At 55.0% G+C, this 13144-nt stretch overlaps 1 protein-coding gene across 3 annotated transcripts in view; it reads right to left on the bottom strand.

Annotated features, from left to right (window-relative positions):
- The window catches only part of ARID1A (AT-rich interaction domain 1A), a 54415-nt gene extending 44203 nt beyond the window's left edge, over positions 1 to 10212 (bottom strand). For 2 of the 3 annotated variants that reach the window (XM_065041780.1, XM_065041781.1), the window contains exon 1: positions 8217 to 9697. In XM_065041780.1, the coding sequence (XP_064897852.1) occupies positions 8217 to 9353 (1137 nt within the window). In that variant the 5' untranslated portion in view covers positions 9354 to 9697. Of the gene's footprint in view, positions 1 to 8216; positions 9698 to 10078 lie in introns of those variants that run through there. The other variant, XM_065041782.1, reaches the window with a different exon arrangement.
- Positions 10213 to 13144: the final 2932 nt, after the last annotated feature.

The raw sequence follows: 13144 nt of genomic DNA, 5'->3' as shown, positions 1-13144 counted from the left end.
CACAGGGTGCATAGTCCTATAGTCATTTGGACTTTAAATCCATCGTCAGACTGTTATGAAGGACGAAACTCCACAGGCCTGCAGGAAGGATCCCGCACAGAGGGACCAGGTGGCATTGAGGACAATGAGGACAATCCCCGAGTCATCTGGAAGGAAAAGGAGACATTTCCAATTTAACTAGCACATTTATCTCAATGAACCAGGGGATGGACAGAGAGCCACGCGTTTAAAAGCAGGTTACCATGCACTCCAGCCTGCGTTCTGCACACCTAGAGAGCCCAGGACAACGAGAGATGCTCAGTTAAGATGATTTGAGCTGGAATATTTTTCCTAAAGCCCAGCGCTAAGGGTGGCCAAGCGCTGGAGAACAAGGCAGCCCCGTCGCGTTCTGTTCTCCCATCCTGCCCTCACAGAGTCACAGAATGTCAGGGGTTGAAGGGCCCTGGAAAGCTCATCCAGTGCAATCCCCCCATGGAGCAGGAACACCCAGATGAGGTTACACAGGAAGGTGTCCAGGCGGGTTGGAATGTCTGCACAGAAGGAGACTCCACAACCCCCTGGGCAGCCTGGGCCAGGCTCTGCCACCCTCACCCCAACAAGTTTCTTCTCAAATTTAAGTGGAACCTCCTGTGTTCCAGTTTGCACCCATTGCCCCTTGTCCTGTCACTGGTTGTCACCAGAAGAGCCTGGGTCCATCCTCCTGACACTCCCCCTTTCCATATTGATCCCCATGAATGAGTCCCCCCTCAGTCTCCTCTTGTCCAGCTCCAGAGCCCCAGCTCCCTCAGCCTTTCCTCACACGGGAGATGCTCCACTGCCTCCAGCATCTTGGTGGCTGCGCTGGACTCTCTCCAGCAGTTCCCTGTCCTGCTGGAACTGAGGGGCCACAACTGGACACAATATTCCAGGTGTGGTCTCCCCAGGGCAGAGCAGAGGGGCAGGAGAACCTCTCTGACCTACTGACCACCCCCTTCTAACCCACCCCAGGTACCATTGGCTTCCTGGCCACAAGGGCCCAGTGCTGGCTCATGGTCACCCTGCTGTCCCCAGGACCCCCAGGTCCCTTTCCCCTACACTGCTCTCTAATAGGTCATTCCCCAACTTACACTGGAACCTGGGGTTGTTCCTGCCCAAATTCAAGACTCTACACTTGCCCTTGTTCTATTTCATTCAATTTTTCCCTGCCCTCGAGCAGGACACCGGACTGCACGACCTTTCCAATCCCGATCCAGACCTCTGTTCAACACCGGAAGTACAGTCACATAGGCAACAAACCAACAGCGAGATGCTGCGGGCAGCACAGGCTCCTCCTCACCAAAACCATCAAAGCCAGCGCTGCAAACCTGAACCAGAATGACCATTTTCAGAGCAGGTGCCGTTTTCTCTGCCTTCTGCTTCTCGGGCCGTATTGACGCTGCTGAAACCACCGTGTTTAACGCGGTGATTCTCCCCGGGGGAAATTCCAGAGCCCGATGAATTTCGAGGATTTCCCAGTGAGAAGAGTCGCAGGATCTCTGGGATGGGAAGTCACCTCTGCTCCCACCGCATCCTGGACACCGTCACATCCCAGCACAGACCTAACGCTGCTCTTTGGTCCCTATTGGTTCACCACGCGGTCAAACGCACCCAAAACACCCACGGCTGCTCTAGAAACAACTCCCCACCTACAACCCGCAGCTTCTCAGCACAGCCTGGGCACAATATTCATTGTCCAGGAGGAAGAGGAGTTACCCAAGTTGAAGAAAAGGGGAGAAAAAAAATAGAACAAGTTGTTAGCAACTGAATTTGTCCTTGAAAGACTTTCAATTACTATAATTAGGGAATTAATGACATGCTGGTTGTCACATGAAATGCCAATAGCTGTAATGGAGCAGGAGCTTTTTCAGAGTTATTTACACAAACTGATTTTTCACGGGAATTTCATAGGAATTAACATACACATATACACGTCCTATCTTCACCCTCCCACCCTCCCAGAGAGAAATTCCTTTGGCGTGTTTACAGAATAAACCAATCCCCCTCTTTATTTGCTCCTCTCACCTTTCTTCTCCCCCCAAAATAGAACAGAACATGATGAGAAATCTAGCTACGGTTACCATTTTCCTCTGAATATATAAAGCAAAATAATAATTTGCTGAGAAATTCTTGACATAGCATGTATTAAGTTCACCTATCATTATGTAGCATCCCTTACATTTCACTACAGAAAAGTCATGTCTATGTTGTGTAAGTACTTACTGAGCTGAAATACTCCAGAAAGGACAAACCTGGAAACGCTCTTCTCAATGTAGCCCAAAACCACTCAAAATCCGACCAAACTGCAAAGTTCTAACACCGGGAGTGCGGGTGCACAGACGAAGAAATGGGAACCCCTCCCTCATCCATATGTTAAGCCATATTATCATCTGATTAAGACACTCCAGGAACTGGTACAATATGCACATGAGCTCAGGGCTGAGAGAAGCGGCTCCTCCTGTTCCAGCCTTGGCCAGGTTTGCGCTTTAAAAGGGTCTTAACAATATATTCAGCTAAAACCGTATAGCGGGGAGGAGAGCCGGTGTCACAGCACAGGATGAGACTCAGAACACCCATTCTCCACCTTCTGTCCCAGCCTTAGTGACAAGTTCCCACATCAGCATCTCGGCCGTTCCCGTGGAAAAGTCACCGTAAGAGGTTCAGACTTCATATTCCTCCTCTGAGGCCTGACACCTCATTTCTACAGCATTTCAGCCTTAAGAACGATGAGCATACACTGGATAGAGCGGAGACGACATGACGTTTATTATCGCAACGTTACTGGAACCGTTTCCAACGCAGCGCGGTCGTCCCGTGCCGCACGGTCCACACGGCATCTCTTCATGCGACCAAGCTCTCCGCTTCTCCTGCCGCTAAAATGAAAAGGAACAAGGCAGCAGTCCCTGGCGTGAGCGGGAACAGGTGGACAGAGGGACCCAGACAGAACCACGGCGGCTGCGGCCCAGCGTGCCAAAGAAAACGGCTTTCTCCTCCCATCACTCGCTTCTGCCCAAAGATTTACGACACCTAGTGCAGTTTTACCACCGCGCACAGAGAAGCTGAAGCCTCAACTTCTTCAAATCACCGCGACGGAAAAACTTCTTGCAGGACTTGTCAAAAGCCTTTTTTTCCCAGGGAAAAAACAACATTTCCTTTCTATTTTTTCCACCAAAACAAAAAGGGAAATATTACTTTGCGTTCTCGCAGAAGAAAGGGCAGTGCTAAATTCCGACGAGTTTCCCTTTTCCATTCCCCCCCGTCATTACACTTCGGTTCCTGCTTTGCCACCGGTGCTGCTTGAGCGCAACTCAAACGAGGAATCAACACGACCAGATGCAGGATTTCAAACGCACCGGGTGAAAACCACAAAGGGCATCTCTCCCCTCTCGTATTTTAATTGCCCAGACCACAGAATGGGATTCATGGGGTGAAAACTGGATTTCCAAGTTGGGGATGCTCCTTTGGAAAGAGCAGGAAGAAAAAGGGTGGGAAAAAACGGCGTGTGAATTGGGAGGTAAAATGAACAGCACTATTCAGCCTCATTTTAGGCCTGAGTTTCTCTCTGCTGGGTTTTGTTAATGTGAGCTTCATGGAAGACCCTTCAAAGGGTCTCATGTAACGCTTCATAGTATTAATTAACCCATTTTTCAAGGCTACAGAAGAAAACCACAATATTATGAACACACCGAGCTAACCAGAACAGTAAAACACAGCAACACAACAGAATATTTCACCTTGTTCCCCAATCCCAGTTTCTAATATTATTTAAGAACAGTTCAACTGTTTGTGGCGTCGCAGCAGGTAAAGGGAATTAAACTGGACCGAGTTGGAAGGAAACTGCAGCTATTCCAGCCAAAAACACAGAAAACAGCCCAAAAGTCAACCATAAAACCTCTCGGAAATCACATTTCTGTCTTGCAATCAACACCATTACGAGTGGCGCCGTATGTAGAAACCCTCTCCTAGCATGGATAATAAATAAGGATTGACAGAGCATTTCATTTGTAAACGGCGGGTAAACCTTGCTAACCCTGTTTTACCACCAGAAAAAAATCCTACAGACCAATGCTGTGGTTTGGTCCAGGTTTCCGGTGAACTGGTGGTGATAAGGGCAAGAAAAATCAGCTCCAGATGAGAGTCTGAACTGATTTGCTGTCCCCTAATTTACACATATTGTCCCCTAACTTACACACAACCTGCCTGGAGACATCAGGCACCTCAAAACCCAGCACCAAGAAGAGATTTTAAGAGAATCAGACAATTTGGAGTTCACTTCAGATGAGCGCAAACCATTCAAAAAGCCTCCAGCATCCCCACCAAACCACCTAAAACTTCACAACTAAATTAAACCAGCGCTATTTTCCTCATTTTTCTAAAACGGAGACGGCTCGTTGGGCAGCAAACCCCAATTAAAAAAGATGTGCTGCTCTCCCTTTATTGAAGATCCGGCGCATCCTGCACCTGGCGAGCGATTCGAGGGCTCCAAACGTGACGATGCTGAGCAGGGAAAACCCGGCGACAGAAGCCGCCAGGAGCCAGGTCTCGATTTCCGATTCCAAGACATCATTGGCAGCGCGGAGCCGCTCGGTGCCAATTCAGTGCAAAAACCATATTTTCGACAACATTTTTCATGCCTCGCTCGCTACTGAAGTTGAGATCTAAGTCAACAAAAAATAGCTATTGCGTGGCAACAGGCCCAAAAGCGCTTTTTTTTATTATTATTATTAACATACGATTTTTAAACCGCTTAAAATAGAGGCCCGGGGACGTCCACGGGGAGGTTACCCAAGGCGTCAATGTTTAATGCGATCCAAAGACGGCTCCCGTTACAGGAGCCAAAGCGTGTGCCCTGTTATTAAACAGGGAAGTCCTTTCTCCTCACAAGTTTCCCTTGAGTCCCAAGACAGCGGGAAAGGCAGCGGATTAACAAGAACTGCTGCACGCACCGGGGGGAACGGGGTGGGAACACTGAAAACTCACATCCCCGGCCTGATTTCGCTGCAGTGATTCCCATGGATCAACCGCACATTTCTCAGCCCGGACGCTGTGAAATAGGCGCTCTGGTTTCTGGATCCTGCTCTGCGTTTGCCAGTTATAAATGTAGATGTTTTGATCGTGGTCCCCACACACGCGAGGAGCACGTTGGACTTTGTGGGGGTCCCACTCAGCATCACAACCCAGGACCTGCTCCAGACTGGAATCTGCCCCTCCACGAGTGCTCATATTCCCATTTTATTACAGGAAAATCCCACCAGAACAACTCTCGCACCAGAAACCAAGCAACGTGACGGAACGACGGCATCGTTCGTAAATCCTCAAACGTGTCAAGGGTTAAAGGGGTTTCTCTTTTCTGCCTGTCCCCAAACCTCACGTTTACTGTCCCGAGGAGCTCCACGCTCTTCCCACATCATCTTCTCCAACCTGCACCAAGAGATGCTCTTTCTAATGCCTGGGCAATGAATCACATCCTCGGCTTCTCAGGAGTTAGGTGGGAAGTACCCACTCCGTTCATCACTGTGCAACACAAAGACAAGACACAGAGCTTTAAATCCTTCCAGCCTAGGGAATTTAACAGAGCACACAGCAAAACAAGGCTGTAATATAGGGCTGGAGTATTATTATTAATCAACCAACTCTTGTGGGCAGCGCAGATGACATGTGAAAGCTTTTTTCATCGTGCCGGATGAGTCTGTTCTTTTTACAGCAGAATTGTCACTTTGAGTCCAATAATCTTTGGCACAAAAAGGAATGCGAGGTGGTTATTTGGTTTTCAGGATGGAGCAGTTGTTGGTTTACTTGTTATAAACACTATTTGTACTACCTAAAGTTCAACTAATTCTCAGAACAGCCATTCATTAATAATTCCAGTTTATGGGATTAGTTATTCAAGATATTATTAACACACATATCAACAGCTCGTGGAATCGAGTTAAATTCATTTTCCAAGACAAAATAAGCTTGTTTTACAACTTCGTACCAGAATACGGAGGGAAGGACACATTTGCCAGGCACGTGCTGTAGCGAAACACCTGCCTGAAGAGTTCAACCTGAGGCCGTAACTTTAGCCCGCACTTCATCTAAACTGACATTCTTCAGGATGCAAAAAGCACCTTCAAGTAAACACCGTCACATCCGTGACATTCACCCCAACGCACCGCAGCTCTATACGAACGTTTTCACCGAGGATCATCAAACACTCGCTACCGCGGGACGGTTTGATGACCGCAGCGGAGATAAGATCCACTCTCGTCGACAGAAAAGACAATTAAGTGATTCAAGACGCTGAAGGAGACATCGCCTTCGGTAATCAAGGAACAAAAATGAAGCAGTTTTTCAGATCAACACAAGAGAAGTTCTGAGCGAGGCCGCACGTCACACTCCACAGCATCAAATGTCCCCGAGCTGGGGCCTGAAGTCGGAGCAAAGGGCCCAGAATGGCCAGGGATGTCTGTCTGTCCTTGGAGATGCACAGCTGAGCACAGAGAGTAACCTGGTTTAATCACGGTTTCCAGATATCAGACGCCAGCAGCTCTTCTCCTGTATCTAAAATGTCTGATGCGCACGCTGTTCTGCGCTCCCCTCTGCACGTTTTCTAGCCATCCCTATTTCCAGCAAACAGGTAACTCTACACGTACAACACCACATTTAGTTCTCGGGCTCATTTTGCCTATTTTCAGTCCTTTGAAAAGCGTCGTGACGCTTGAGCCTCATCACTACCAGCACCTCAATGTTCGCAATAAGTCCCTTTATTGATGGGGGAAGGAGACACATTGGTGCTCACTCAAAGTAAGTCAAAGTGTGCCCTCAGACACACAGCTAGAGGCCAGGCCTGGCCTATACTAAAGCAATACTGACTGTAAATCGATAATTCACCATTTTCGGTGCTTTAGCCGCAACTTTGGGTTTGATTGTTTTGTTGTTTGGTTGGTTTCTTTCTTCTTATGGCTGTAACGCACCCCAGAAACCCCACATTCTCCATCTAATAAAGAATCCAAAGAGCCCCAGTTTTGAAAAGGGCCAAAATTAGCCACGAACAAACGCATCCTCAGCTCCATCAAAGAAATCTTTTATACCGAAGGGAAAGTCACATAACCAAAACAAACAGCAAGCCCATTGTGCAGAGCGAGCCCTGCCACTGTTCCGACAACACAGACTCTTATTTCCAGGCCGCACAAAATATCGCAAGCAAAATAAACCCAAGGTACAAACAAAATGCCATCGCCTCCTCTTTTGTTCCGGGCACAATGCAACAAGGGCCGGCTGTCTGGGGCCGCGCTCCCACCGATGCGGGGCTGCCACCCAACCGCCTCAAGGTCACGGCCGGTTCCGGACGAGGAGAAGGGGGCCGAAGAAGCGGCGAGGCGGCCGTGGGTCCGGGGCTGGCAGAAAAAGCCGAGTGTAAAAGTTTATGAGCTCATCAGGATTGTTGTACCATTACATCAGAGGCAATTATAAATGGCCAAGAGCAGGAGATGGGGAGCCAATCAGATCACAGATAGGATGTCAACCTAAGACCAACTGTCTCCTGGCTTTGACAGAAGGATTTTACCTCCATAATTCAAATCCCAAACCAAAGCGATCTGCACTCGCTGCTCCCATCGCCGAGCTGTTTACCAGCGCTCCCAGCCACAGGCCCCGACCCACGGCCCCGCGCGGGGAACGTGGCCCCGACCGGCCGGGTCGAGCCGCGGCCGCCCCGCCGGACCTCGCCGCTCCCCGCCGGGCGGTGCGGACCCCCCGGGGCGGGGGCCGGCGGGGGGAACCGGGCGGCGGGGCCGGGGCGGGGGCGCGGATGGCGGCGGCGCTGCCGGGGCCACGCGTTGGCCCGGGCGGGCCCGCCCGCAGCCCTGGTCCCCCGCGCCCGGACCCGGCTGCCCCTCGCCGCCCTCCGCCGGGGCCGGCCCAGCTGCTCCCCCGCCGGAGCGCCCGGAGCGGGCCGGGGCCGCGGGGAGGAACGGCGGCCGCTCGCCGGGAGCCTCGCACAAAGGCTGGGGAGGGAGGAAGGGAAGGCGGCGAGGCAGCCATTTTAGAGCGAGCGAGCAGGCAGACAATGGCAGCTCCCTGGCAGCGCCGGCCCGGCGCGGAGAACCCGCGGGAGAGGCGCCGGCCCCCCACCCCCGGCCCGTCGCCCCCCGCCGCCCCCGGCCCGGCCCCCCCCGGCGCGCCGGCCGCCCGCCCGCCCCACGCGGCCCCGGCGTTACCTGCTGGCTCCTGCCGAGGGACTGTCCCCCGCCGCCGCTGCTCCCGGGGCTCATGGGCGCGTGGTGGCTCCTCGGCGGGGCCCCGCCGGCCGCGGCCCAGCCCTGGCTGTTGCCCCCGCCGTACTGCGAGACCATCTCCGCTGCGGCCGGGCCCTTGGCGGCGGCTCCCCCGTCCTGCGGCCCGCCGCTATAGTCGCCCCCGGGGTACCCCTGGTAGCCGCGGGCGGAGCTGGGGGAGGTGAGGAGCTGGTTGAGGGTGGGGGTGGCCGTGGGCTGCGGGGTGGCGCCCCCTCCTCCTGCGCCGCCGGCGGCCGAGGGCCCCATGACCCCGAAGCGCTGCTGCTGGAAGGCGGCGGCGGGGGACTTGGCGCCGGCGGCCGCGGGAGCGGAGCTCTGCGCGCTGCCCCGGGGGGAGCTCAGGGCGTAGGCCTGAGGGGGAGGCGGGTAGGAAGCGGCGCTGCGCCCGGCCCCGGCCGCATAGTAGGAGTTGTACTGGTGGTTGGGGAAGCCGTGCTCGGCGCCGCCGTGCGAGTTCTGGGGAGGGGGCGGCCCCGCGGGGGCTCCCGCCGGTCCCGGGTAGGACTGCTCCAGGCCCCCGCTCTGCAGCGCTGCCATGCCAGGGCTTTGTTGTCCGCCATGTTGGTGGAAGGCAGCGGCGGCGGCCGCAGCGGCAGCGGCGGCGGCAGCAGCCTGGGCGCCCCGGCCGTAGGGCTGCCCGAAGCCGTAGGCTGGCGGGGGCAAGGCGGCCGGGTGGGAAGGGGGAGGCTGCTGCGGCGGCTGCTGCTGCTGCGGCGCCCCCACCCCGTCGCTGCTGCTGCCGCCGCCACCGGGCGGCTCCGGGAGGTTATTGTTCAGGGTGGCGGCGGCAGCGGCGGGCCTGGGGCCCGGGTTCCCGTTCGAGCTCTTCAGGTCGGACTCGGCCCCTGCGCCCCCTCCGTTGCTCTCGGCCCCGTCCTGCAGCTCCTTCCCCGTGGGGCCCTCGCTCTCCGCCTGCTTCTCGCCGCCGCGCTCCGCCGCCGCCTCACCCCCCGCCTCCTCCGGGGGACAATCCCGCTGCTGCGCCTCCGCTTTCTTCAGCTCGGATGGAGCCGGGGCGCCCAGGCTGCTGGCGGCGGCGGGGGCGACCTGAGCAGCCATGATCCCCCCCCTCCCCACCCAGCCACCCCCCCGGACCGGTCCCCCCGAGCTGCTCCCTGCCTGGCCGGCCGGCGTGAGGCCTCGCTGCTCTGCTGCTCCCCGCTCAGGCGGCGGCGGGCTCTTCAGGGCAGCGGGGGCTCATTCCCCCCCGGCCTGCTTGGCGAGGCGGGGAGGGCTCCGCTGGGCTGGGCTTCCCGGGGCCTGGCCCCGCTGTACCTCCTCGGTTGCAGCCGGCGGAGAAAGGGGAGGAGGAGGGAGTGGGGGGGAAGGAGGAGGAGGGGGGGACCCGGGACGGGGCTCCCGGTGCGGGAGAGGCGGGAGGGAGGGAGGGGGACACGGCGGGCGGGCGGGCGCCGTCCCCGGAGCCGGGCCGAGCGGCGGCGGGGCCGGGCTGGGCGAGCCGCGCGGCAGCTCCGACTCTGGTCCGCGAGTGGGGCTCAGTCCGACACGAGGCTCAGCACTGCCATTTTACCCAGCGCCGCGGCCGCCTGCCAAACCCGGAGCGGAACGCAGCGCGGCCCGGACGGGAGCCTCCCCCCCGTGACAAAGGAGGAGCGGGCCGGCCCCGGCCGCTGGCGGCTCCGGCGCGGCGGAGGCTGCCGCTCGCAAAACCCGCAGCGGATCCGCGGAGCCGAGCGCGGGGCCGGTGGGGCGGGCAGGGGCGCAGCGGCCCCGGGCCGGGAGCGCGGGGGAGCGGGCGGCGCGGGGGCAGCGGCTTCTCTTACCGTGGCGGCGCGGCCAGGCGACGTCCTGCGGCGGGAGGCCCGCGGGGCAGCGGCCAGGGCGCAAGGCCAGCGGCTCCGGGGGTTCGGTGGAGAAGATGGCCCGTGGGTTAACCAAGCGCCTCTTCTTTGTCCCTAGAAATTCCATTTAGAATTAGCCTTTGCAAACTCTTAGCGGTTGTCATTTCCTCTCCGCTGGTTGTGTCCCTCTGGACGAGGCGTTGGCGGCGCGCCAGAACTATAACTGCACACACGGACGTCCAAGAAAGTCCGGTTCCCGCTCCTGCCAAAACGACGGCAGCGGGCACCGGACCAGGAACTCCTTCGGAGAGCCTGGATGGGGACGACCAAAACCACCTGAACGTGTCTAGACACAACACGTTGAGCAACGGGACAGGATGCTCCGGCAATCGCAAAGGGTAACGCGGTGCCGGAGCTCCCCAGCTGTCAAGAGGTGCACTGAGAATTAGGCCATCCGCTTCTGCAACCGTTTCAGACCCAGTTTCCCACGTCCCACATCCCCGTGGCCTTTCCCCGAGCCAGGAGGAGAGAAACGTACCTGGAACTCTGTCCTGGACGCAGCCCGTCCTATGCCAGCAGGGTCTGTAGCTGCGTATTTGACTTCAAATGGTAGGGGTCTGCATGGAAAACACACAAAGATGAGTTACTTGGATTATAAAAACCAAGCCCTCAGAAATTAGGACACAGCGGCCTGGTAAAAATGGGGGTTTAGAGCTGGGTCCCATGTGCTGAATCTAGGCAGGTGTCTCCTCTGGAACACAGAAGTATTTGGAAAAGTGAAGTTTAAGTAAATACAACTTTAAGGAAAGAGAAAACGTCAGAAAACAGTGGGTGGAGACTCAAAAGAAGCCTCTGAGGTCTGCGACTGCCATTTTGGAACATCACCTCAAAACAAAACATGGGGCAGGAGTAACCCCTGTCACTGGTGACAAAAGCACAGGGCCCGGCCTGACGATCCGCAGGACACGCCACGAGAAATCCCTTTGAACAACGCGGTGACAGGGGGACACGAGTCCAGAGCAAGAGGCGAAGCACAGGAGTGAATCCGTGCCCGTGCTGTGTGCCTGTCATGGAGGAAGTGACGCTATCGGTGTCCGCTGCTATCTGCTCCACCCTCACACTCATTGTAAAACTTATCATATAAAATATTTATCATCTAGAATGCAGGTGGCAGAACAACGGGGAATATTTGAAGCTGGAAAGTGGGGGGGGAGGCTGGACAGGGCAATAAATAGCAAATTTTAAAATGTATTCTAGAGCAATAAGCTGCCTGGCAGGTTCCTGAACAGCAGATTCCATCCCAGCAAACTGGTCAGTTGGTCGTTCTCCACAGCTGTAAATAAAGTACTAGAAAGAAAAGGGTCATAAACATAAATACGTTGGTTTTGTTGTACTCAAAGGCCTTTGTGAAGGTTGGAGCCCCAGTGTGGCTCTAGAACCTCACCAGGGAGGACCTGCGGCTTGACTGGTGTCTGTGCTGCCAAGATACGCTTCTTCAGAAGAGTTTGAAAATGCGGAACGTGCTAGAACAGCTGATCTGTGTGCTCTCTTCAGAGGAGCCTCTGCTATTTGATCAAACCCTGGCTGCTAGAAAGACAAACTCCTTCAACACATCAGGCTCGACTCTCACAAGCGAGGCCCAGTGGCTTTATTTATGTCTATAGTGAGCTATAGTGCCCCACAATACTCTCCTTCACGTATTTCATTTATGCTATAAAAAAAGCCCTGGAGATAATTCTGCCATTAAATCCCATAACCGTTTCAAGGAACCATCTCCCCAGCTCCAAAGCAGCGGCTATTTCAGGAAGCAAAGCCCTGGCATCTACCTGAGCACCACCAAAAGCTGACCAACCAGGGTTCGGAGCTGAGGTGTCAGCTCCGGTGCCTCCAGATAAAGGCTCCACGATCACAACCCCTCTACGTGTGTCAGACTTTTGGAATCTTCTTCAAAGAGCGCTATGGCAGACTATGAAACCCGGTGTTGATTGTAATGTGAAAAGCAGACTGGATTCCCCAGCCACCCACGCAATAAGGAGACACTCACTTTAGCAAATGTTTGTGAAAGCTGAAGCAGATTTTGGAATCTGCCTCATCAATGAGGCCCTGGCACTTTCCTAAACACTAAGGCGTTGGATGAAATTCCACCGATGGGGTTTGGGTAGAAGATGACAGCACGCTTCTTAATATTTCCACCTAATAGCTGAAAATCCTCCCACCAGTCGTGTCATCCCGTGTTGCAACTACCACCTTTCCGGCTCCGCAGAAGCGGACGAGACTTTTGATGGCGAGGCTCTTTTCTGAGCCCGAGCGGTCCGCGCTGAGCAGCGTGCAGCCGTCCTCTCCTCTCCTCTCCTCCCCAGCTCCCCAAGTGCTGAGCAGGCTTTTCTCCCACAGGCTCAGCCCCTGCGTGCTCAGATAGGCTGGGGAACCAGCTCTGCTCTCACATGGCACCGCAGCCAGCGCCGGCCCGGAGCTGCTCCTGACTGGAAGTCTCCTTCATGAAGGTGGCCATGCCATTTAATCCAGCGCTAAGGCAGTTTAGGAAACCTGGTCTAGATTAGAGTACTAGAAACAGGAGTAGTGTCTCCCCCCCTGGAAAAAAAAAATAAAATAAGGCTCTGCCAACTGTGTGATGGCAAATATGGACTGAATCGTTGACATGGAAACCGGACTAAAGTCAGCAGCGCTCCCTCACGCTCGCACACACAAGTTATCATTATCCCAGCCTTCCAACCGGCTACAAACGTGGACTGGATTAGTACTGCAGGAACTGGGTAGAGTTGCTTATAATAAAGTATTAACCGGCGCAACTAAGCCAGGATGAAAGGGGCTGAGAAGCAATGAGTATAGTTGGGTGAAGGATGCTCTTCCATTTTAGCAAAAGGCACAGTGTGCTGAGATAAGCAGACTGGACCCAAGAACAAGAGACTCGTCTATTATAATTCATGGAGCACGCTGCAAAATACGGAATGGAGTAGGGAAAGCTTATCTGCTGCACCTCAGCTTCTCTGGGAGTAGTTTTGCTAAAGAAAATTACATTTCCTGTAA

The sequence above is a fragment of the Columba livia genome, chromosome 26 (assembly GCF_036013475.1).
Source record: "Columba livia isolate bColLiv1 breed racing homer chromosome 26, bColLiv1.pat.W.v2, whole genome shotgun sequence".
Lineage (NCBI taxonomy): Eukaryota > Metazoa > Chordata > Aves > Columbiformes > Columbidae > Columba > Columba livia.
The sequence above is the reverse complement of the archived record's forward strand: the minus strand, read 5'-3'. Positions and strand labels throughout refer to the sequence as shown.